This window comes from Mytilus trossulus, chromosome 7 (genome assembly GCF_036588685.1).
Source record: "Mytilus trossulus isolate FHL-02 chromosome 7, PNRI_Mtr1.1.1.hap1, whole genome shotgun sequence".
NCBI lineage: Eukaryota > Metazoa > Mollusca > Bivalvia > Mytilida > Mytilidae > Mytilus > Mytilus trossulus.
Window position 1 is genome coordinate 600019 of NC_086379.1, and position 10053 is coordinate 610071.

Here is a 10053-nt window from a genome sequence, read left to right on the forward strand (position 1 = left end):
ATTCGAATTCAATTCGAATTAAATTTACGTGTGAACGAGGCATTAAATAATCAGTGTTTTTTTCTGGGTCGATAACTGATCAACTCATCAGTGTGAGAAGACATGTCGAAGAGATCATTTAGCCCAAAATGTATTTAAAAGACCTACTTGGTCAAATAGAAGTAATATTCTTCATTAATCTATTTAATTGAAAATATATTTAGCTACACTTCGTTTTGTATACCGAGTCAAATTTAAATTCACCATGAACACGATGATGTACAAGTTTGATGTCAGCAATTCAATATCTCCAGCATCAAGCAGCTTAAGAAGTCCTTGTATTGGAGATTCGGTTTCATCACACCTGTCAATATCACGACTAGACAGTTTATCGGAGTATGATTTTGACACAGAATCTCCGGTAGAAAAGATAGACTTTATTGATTTTTCTCCAGACACTAAAACAAAAGGAATACCTAAACCTGATTTATCGGGAGCTGAAAATCCTCCAAAGAAGAAACGTTACAACAAGTCTCGCCGACGTGATAGAAGTCCAGCTCTGGTAGAGAAGTCGAAGAAAACCCGCAGATCAAAAGCTAATAACAGAGAACGTAACCGTATGCAAGGACTTAACGATGCTTTAGAGAGTCTGCGATCCATACTACCCGTCACTTCTGGTGAAAACAAACTCACTAAGATAGAGACACTCCGAATGGCACACAACTATATATGGATATTATCACAGACCTTGGACATGGTGGACAAAGCTCCACAAAACTATATTGCCGTGAGAGATAACGAACAAGTGCCTTCAAATGACAACACCACAAATAGTGCTATAACAGATGAATCGTCATTTCAGTGTGAAGGTCAACAATTCACATATCATACGTCGTCACCAGTGGCAAGTGTTCAAGGAAACTATTTTCCAAACTACTTCCAGGCCCAATACCATCATGATATGTATGATGTATCATTTAGTCCAGATACCCAATATGTTTCCGGAAATAGAGATACACCAGTTAGATTTTCAGAGTCGTTTTCACCTATTTCCTCATCGTCACCAGCTTTTGCCACTTCTCAAAGCATACCAACACCACATAGTGCGAAACACATGGCGTATCCGTCTCACGGATTTATAAATTATGAACACTCATTTAATTGGGATTGTATGTATCAAAGACCACAGCCTGGAAGTCCCACAGAATACTCCGACACTTCTGATGGATTTACTTATCAGATGTTTCCTTAAAATTTCAGTCTAAAATGAACATCTTACAAATAGTGCTATGTTGTGTTAAGACGATTTTGTCTCTTATAACATGTGATATATGTGTGTTTCCTAATGATAAATTATTTTAATTTTGTATATCATTTTTATTTGGCCAAAAAGTTATCCAACTGCTAATCAGTGAATAAAAAAAAGAAGATGTGGTATGATTGCCAATGAGACAACTCTCCACAAGAGACCAAAATGACACAGATATTTTAAAGCAACTAGAGGTCACCATACGGCCTTCAAAAATTAGCAAAGCCCATACCGCATAGTCAGCTTTAAAAGACCACAAAATAGCAATTTATAACAATTGAAACGAGAAAACTAACGGCATTTTATTATATACAAGATTCATAAGGCTTCCACGGAACCCAGTGTCTCGCCTATTTTTGCTGTAAATCGCAGGCTCATCATAATAATATTAACGGTACCAATTTTTCTGCACCAGATGGGCATTTCGACAATACATGTCTCTTCAGTGATGCTAGTGGCCAAAATATTTGAATTCAAAGCTTATATAAAAGACGAAGAGCTATAATCCAAAAGGTCCAAAAAGTATAGCCAAATCATAAAAGGAATCAGAGCTTTGCATGAGAGAGATACATTCCTTAATTTATAATAATTTTAAACATTTTGTTACAGCAAATTTTTATAACACAAAAAATCCGTATTTTCATGAAGTACTGGCTACTGGGCTGGTGATACCCTCGGGAAATGTGGGAACAAAATCCAATAAAAATATTCCTCTTGATACTATCTTTTGATTGAATTAAGCATTGATCCAAGTTTAGTAAAAATCCTGGAGAGTCTATAAATCTAACTAGTGTTTTAAAAACTTTAACTGCAGACTGTATGTATAATGTTTACTGGAAGAAAAACTAAATACATTTATTAGTAAAATACAGATACACAGGAACAAAATATTAACAAAATTTTCTTCTAGATTATTAGTTATTTTTATCATATACAAGCTTCTGTCCAAAGTTGGTACAATACAAAATAGTATAACTAAGAAAGTTTAAAAATCTAACCATAGAGTGAAAATCTAACCATAGAGTGAAAGGGTTGGTTCCTAGCAGAAAATCTAACCATAGAGTAAAAATCTAACCATAAAGTGAAAGGGTTGGTTCCTGGCAGACAATCTAAGTCCATTTAAAAGTAAAGTACGGAAAACAAAACTTACTTCTGGATACTATCTTATGATCATAAACAAGATTCTGCCCAAGTTTGGTACAAACCCAGGATAGTTTAAGGAAGTTATTGAAATTTTAGAAACTTTAACTACAGAGTGAATGTTATGTTTCCCGGCAGAAAAACTAAGTCCACTTTAAGTAAAATACTGAAAAAACGGATTTTTTTTTTTACAAAATTTACTACTTGTTACTATCTTATGATCATAAGCAAGCGTCTGTCCAAGTTTTGTAGAAATCCAAAAACTTTTAACCACAGAGTGAATATTTGTGGACACCGCCGCCGCCACCGACGGCATGTAGGATCGCTATGTCTCGCTTTTTCGAAGGCTCGACAAAAATGAACGAAAAACAAATATGTAAGGCATAAACAGATATGACAGCCACCGAATTACAGGCTGCTGACTTGGGACAGGCACATACATACATAATGTGGCGTGGTTTAAAATGTAAGCGGGATCCCAACCCTAAGAACGAACTATAACCAGGTGCTCCGCAGATCGCAGCTTTATATACGACCGCAGAAGTCGAACCATTCAAGTTGGAGCAAGTATGGACACACCATTCAAGTTTGATACAGCTCTGAACTTGGATTGCATACAAAAGAGGGACGAAAGATACCGAAGGGACAGTCAAACTCATAAATCTAAAATAAACTGACAACGCATGATGGCTAAAAATGAAAAAGACAAACAGAAAAACAAAAGTACACATGACACAACTTAGAAAACTAAAGAATAAACAACACGAACCCCACCAAAAACTAGGGGTGATCTCATGTGCTCCGGAAGGGTGAGCAGATCCTGCTCCACATGTGGCACCCGTCGTGTTGCTTATGTGATTACAAATCCGGTAAATAGTGTAATTCGGTAGGTCACATTTATGAAAGGGAAGGGGATTGTCGTTACGACGTAAGGACCATATCTGATATCATTTGTGAAACGGTTATTCCATAACAGTCAACCAACTCGTGATGGCGTCCGTAAAATTTACGAAAGGATGACTTCAACTTCACCATTTGGAACTCTTGGTTTAATAGCTTCCTTGTAAGCAGCACCCTCTATCAAATCAAAGCGCGAAAGCGCTGTAAAGGCAGTTAATTACAGGTTGTGTGTATTTCTAGTCCAGTTATATCATTATCTTCCATAGAACAGAGGTGGTTTGTAGAACTTAAGATTTAGAGTTCTTTTGTACCTAGTTCACCTATATCTATAGTCTACTGTTTACAGAATATTTTCTGTGCCTCGCCATGAAATGCATTTTTAGCCATGGCCTTGTCAGTTTGCTTTAAATTTATGAGTTTGACTGTCCCTTTGGTGTCTTTCGTCCCTCTTCTTTAGACATATAAGAACTTTTCCTTTTCAATATAAATAGACTATTTTTAATTATTGATTGTATACGCATATTCTATGACTCCCATAAAAAATAGTTCACAAAGATTGACTAGTCTCTGTACTGTGTGTATAGCAAAAACATCAAGTAACATAATGGTAAATGTACATAGTAACATGTCAACTTTTTTGATGACCATACCTGCCAACTGTCAGTATTTGCAGAGTATTTCCCCCATGGAGCTCGAGGCTCCCAAATGGAAATTTTGTAAGAGCAATTTTGTCGACTATTTAAAGAAAACAATTAATGCAAGAAGAAGCCAAAAACCACATTAGAATATATTTGAAGGGAATCCATGACAATCGCCCCATTAGCAAATAGCCCCACTTTTTCACTAACTCGCCCCACTTTAAAAAAAACCAACTGCCCCAACCTGGATTACCAAATCGTCCCACTTGTGAACTGTGTTAAATCCCGTTAATATTACTCCTGCCAACTCGCCCCACCTAATAGAAATTAAACGATAATATCTAGATAAATATATTATTAACCAGGAAGAATTTAGTAATGCCAACTCGCCCCACTTATGTAAAAAGATGTTATCCCATTGTATATAAGTTAAATTCTGTTAATATTACTCCTGCCAACTGGTCCCACCTAATGGAAATCGGTGAAATCTAGATAAATATATTATTAACCAGGATGAATTTAGTAATGCCAACTCGCCCCACGTATGGAAAAAGATGTTATCCCATTGAATATAAGTTCAATTCCTTATATGATACAATTAACAGGTTTCTTTTCAATTGTTATGCAAATAACTAAGCTTCAAAACTTACATTTATTCTTCAACAATCAGTTTTTTTTTAGAATTATAATTTCAGTATACAATGTATATATCAATAATAGTTATTAAATTAATTTTCGGTTTGTTTGTATTCTGTGTAGATTAGTTTTCATTAAAGTGGTGCGAGTTTTGATTTTTAATTATATATATATATATATATATATATTAATCTAAAAATTACCGTTTTTTTATAAGTAGGGCGAGTTGGCAGGAGTAATATTAAACAGGGTTCTCGCTAAGGCGAGTCCATGAGTCATGGTCTCATCAAAATCTGTCTGGACTCACCATTTTCAAAACTGGTGAGTCCACAAATACATCAATATTGAAATATTTTGTATAAACTGAACACAGTTACCATGACTCACCGTGGCCAAAAATGACGAGTCCCTGGACTCGCCTTCAAAAATCGTTAGCGAGAACCCTGATTTAACATGATTTAACCAATTTCACATGTGGGGCGAGTTGGCAGGAGTAATATTAAACATGATTTTACCAATTTCACATGTGGGGCAATTTGATAAATCAGTTTGTGGTGTTTTTTTAAAAAGTGGGGCAATTAGCCAGGGGGGCGACTTGTCCTGCTTCCATTTGAAGGCCCTCTTGAAGGTTTTGTATGACTATATGAACTATCTTTCACGTAAAACCCCCATGTGCATTTTGAAAAGTTGGCAGATATGTTTCTAACTCCAGGCTAAATCTACCGGTATGAATGAAAAAGAAGTTTTCAATTAAGGCTCTGTGGCCATAACAGCTGTCTCATTAGCATTTTAACCACTTCCCATATTTGCAATTAAAACAATAGAAGAAAATTATTCAACGCAAAAACAAAACTTACTTGTAAATATGAAATTCTCTTTACGGTATGAGTTTTTCTAATTGTTTGAGATTGTACAGTAGTACCTGTAACTGCTTATACCTATTTCTTATTCACTTTTGCTTGATAAACTCACTAAATATCATATACATTGTACCACATCTCCTTATTTTTATATGCATTCCAATAACATGAACAATTGTAATTCAATTCTATATACCAAAGCAAAATGAACTGCACCACTTTCATTCACTAGTACATTTGTATGCATCTTTTGGCAAAATACAAGTTCTTAGATGACACAATTAATATAATATATATTTATTGATAAAAAAATAAAATTTAGTACACAACTCTTTAACTGGTATAAAAAAAGCACAGCTGTGTCATAAATTGTGAAATCTGTGCTGAAAACGTAGACATTGATGGTATTTGAGTAATTCCATATGTGAAGCTCAACATTAGCTCCTCAGTTGGTGGTGGATAGTTATAGTTCCTTTCTGCAGGCTAGGATGAATGACTTTTCAGGAAAACCAATTTCACAAATCAAAACTTTCCTCTAGATTTCTCCTACAATATTCATCCAGTTTAGTTCTTTTGTTTTAATTGGACACCGTCCTGATTTTTAATTTTGCAAACCATTCAGTCTCTTGCTTGCAAATGGTGCATGAAAATAGGATGGGTATGGCAGTAGACAAGTCTCTTTAAAGTGGGTTTGTGCCCTGAAAAAAAGTTTTATAACTTAAGTTTAATTGAAACTTGTGCAACACATTATACCTAAATAACTATATAACATAGAAGAGAGCATCATTCGTGTCAATGTTTTGTTCCTGTTTACATTGTCATTGATATTTTTTCAGAAAGCCTGAGGCATAGCTCATGAATTCCTGTCATTAGACATTACATCCTAAATTAACATAATTACTGCTAGAATAATTATCAGTATGATATACGTACACTATCATTATACAGCCCAAGTGACGTCTTTAGTATATATAATTGTTGCATTCATTCACTCCTGTGTTCAGTCGTTCAAAAATATTTAAACATCAACAAATGATCTTTAATAAGGACAAGAAAACACTAGAAAAGATACGTACATACAACCCGTGTTTAAGTGTATTTGAAATAGAAATCTGGTTAAACGATGTATAAAGGAGAAATATATCTGGTTAAACGATGTATTAAGGAGGAAAAAATTGTAGATATTGCATTACGATGCGTTTTACCTAATAGCACGTGGATATGTTTACATATTTAGACTTGACCCAGTATGACCCGTACCTTGTAGGTCACCGCCGTCGTTTAAACACTTGACTACAGTCGTGTATAAGCTAGACAATAAAAAGCTTAAGCCTGTACTATTTGTGTGAAGTAAATGTGTTTGTTCTGAACATTTAAATTGTTTTACCTGATAGCAAGGACGTATATCTATCCGTTTCCTTCTCAATTCACTTTGTCAAATTCTTCGAGCTTCTTCAAAACATACGTATTACTGCGCCCGGAAGTGAAACAAATATGGAAAATCCTCGTAAAATAATGCTATTTTCAATTTTGTGGAATCCATTTTGTTATATTAATTATACAAAGATAAAAAAAGTTACGATTAATTATGAATTTGCATATCATTATACGGAACGTTTATGGACTATTTTTTAAGTCGGTCATTTTGGCGGTAAATCATGTACACATACACACGTAGATTGGCTGGTACCCGATTGTAATGTTACACATCAAATATATCAAATAGCTAATACCCGGAACGTAGTACCGGGAATCAGGATAATACGTAGACAACATACATAACTAATACCGAAATTGAAAACGCTTTACGGTTTCTCGTTCATTAACCGAATTCTGCTTTGAATTAAAGAAGAAGCAATATTAATCATGTTCAGTCGACTTTTCATTGTTATATCAACGTCTGAACTAATGAGAGAATCTTTAGATGTCAGATAACACTTGAAATTGACCCGACCTCTTTCCACACGGAATATACAAATAATGATAGTTTGTAGTCAGGTTGACTGCTTATAATGCAAAATACACACTAATAACAAGTTCTATAAAACGAACAATACACACTGATAGTTTCTTTAGTCCCCAATGTAAATGAAAGAAACAAAAACCATATCATACCATAAAAAGAAGAGGAGAAATTCGAACATTTCCTGATCTATTTCTGGCCAAAAGACCCCCAGCATAGATTGCGTATGAAAAGATGAACCTCATGACTTAAAAGTCAGGCCTTAAAGCACTGCCTTTAAAAATCATGATAGGAAATGCAAGCACGGGAATACAAGTAGTGTATGGGAGGTAAATAGGAACATACCAATCATATGTTTAATGTTTTAGAATTACCTCCCTTGCACTGCTTTCAAATTGTCTTAATTGTTCCTTGAACAGATATACCTAGTTTTCCCTCTTTGTTGAACCTAATTCCGAAACATTTGAGCGATAACCCCCAAAGTCAATACTAACCATCCCTTCATGGTATGGAAACTTGTGCTTTGATTTCAGAGAGATTCATACACTTAGACACAAGTTATTGTTTGAAAACTACAAAAAAGAATATTTTGGGCCCCTTATTCCTAAACTATTGGGACCAGAACCCCCATAATAATTCCAAACCTTCTTTTAGTGGTACTGAACCTTCTGGTAAAAAATTATAGAGTTCCATACACTTTAACACATGTTATTGTCTGTAAACAAGAAACTTGCTTCTTTTTTTGCCATTTATTCCTACATATTTGTTAAATTAAACCCAAGCTGAATACAAGCCTTTCTTGTGTTATATGGAATCTTGTGGTACAATGTCCGAGAGTTCCATACAGTAACACACAATTTCAGGACAAGAATTTCTTGTCTGGAAATAAGAAAAATACTGGTTTTTGACCCTTAATTCCTAGACTGTTTGCTCAATAACCCCTTCTTCTTCCTATGGTATTAAACATTGTGGTACAATTTCAGAACAATTGAAATACTTATATCTGAAACTAGGTAAATGCTGTTTTGGGCCCCTTATTCCCAAACCTAGACCATAAACCCAAAATCAATCCCAAGCCCCCTTTTGTGGCTATTAACATTGTGTTAACATTTTTATTGATTTCTTTTCAGTTATTCAAAAGTTATCATCCTAACGACGACGATGTGATACCAATAAACGACCATTTTTTTTTAATATTTGCGGTCGTATAAAAATCTGTCGATATAGGCTTAACTCATCAGATGGACAAAAATACAAGTGGGCGTAGTCGGGTATTTGTACCTCCCAAGAACAAAAAGACACTTTGTACAGATTATTAATTCTTTTTAAGTGAAGACGCTGTAAAAGTTATAAAACTAGAGGCTCTTAAGAGCCTGTGTCGCTCACCTTGGTATATGTGCATATCAAACAAAGGAAACAGAGGATTCATGACAAAATTGTGTTTTGGTGATTGTGATGTGTTTGCAGATCATACTTTACTGATCATTCTTGTTACTTACAATTTTCTCTATCTGTAATGAACTTGGCCCTTTAGTAACAAAGGAAAACATTTTGTAAAAACTTACTAAAATTTACCAAATTAATGCATATGAAAATTGGTAAAAATTGACTATGAAGTGCAATAACTCCTGAAGAGGTCAACTGACCATTTTGGTCATGTTGACTTATTTATAGATCTTAATTTGCTGAACATTATTGCTGTTTACAGTTTATGTCTATCTATAATAGTATTCAAGATAATAACAAAAAACGGCTAAATTTCTTTATAAAATACCAATTGTGGGGCAGCAACACAACAACGGGTTGTCCAATTCATCTGAAAATTTCAGGGTAGATAGATTTTAACTACATAAACAATTGCAAGTTAACTTCTTGTGAGATTTGCTATAAATGCTTTAGTTTCAGAGTAATAAGCCAAAATCTACATTTTACTCATATGTTCTATTTTTAGCTATGCGGTCATCTTGGTTGGTTGGGTCGCCGCACACATTTTTATAACTAGATACCCTAATAATGATTGTGGCTAAGTTTGGTAAAATTTGGTACAGTGGTTTCAGAGAAGAAGATTTTTGTAAAAGATTACAAAAATTTACGAAAAAATGGTAAAAAATGACTATTAAGGGCAATACCTCCTTGAGGGGTCAACTGACCATTTTGATAATGTTGATTTATTTGTAGATCCTACTTTGCTGCACATTATTGCTGTTTACAGTTGATCTCTATCTATAATAACTTTCAAGATAATAACCAAAAACAGTAAAATTTCCTTAAAATTACCAATTTAGGGGCAGCAACCCAACATCGGTTTATCTGATTCATCTGAAAATTTCAGGGCAGATAAATCTTCACCTGATGAACAATTTTACCGCTTGACAGATTTGCTCTAAATGCTTTGGTTTTTGAGTTATACGCCAAAAACTGCATTTTACCCCTATGTTCTATTTTTAGCCATGGCGGCCATCTTGGTTGCATGGCCGGGTCACCGGAAACATTTTAAAACTTGATAGCGCAATGATCAGTGGCCAAGTTTGGATGAATTTGGCCCAGTAGTTTCAGAGAAGGTTTTTGTAAAAGTTAACGACGACGGACGCAAAGTTTGTGATTTGGAAATTTGTGGTATAATTTCAG

At 34.6% G+C, this 10053-nt stretch overlaps 1 protein-coding gene across 1 annotated transcript; it reads left to right on the forward strand.

The window, feature by feature from the left end:
- The first annotated feature begins 244 nt into the window (after positions 1–244).
- Positions 245–1231, forward strand: LOC134726076 (neurogenic differentiation factor 4-like). Its single transcript, XM_063590473.1, has one exon. The coding sequence runs from the start codon at positions 245–247 to the stop codon at positions 1229–1231; it is 987 nt and encodes a 328-aa protein (XP_063446543.1).
- Positions 1232–10053: the final 8822 nt, after the last annotated feature.

Bases quoted from the DNA above. Each gene is read 5' to 3' on its own strand.
- LOC134726076 (XM_063590473.1), top strand. From the start codon at position 245: ATGAACACGATGATGTACAAGTTTGATGTCAGCAATTCAATATCTCCA.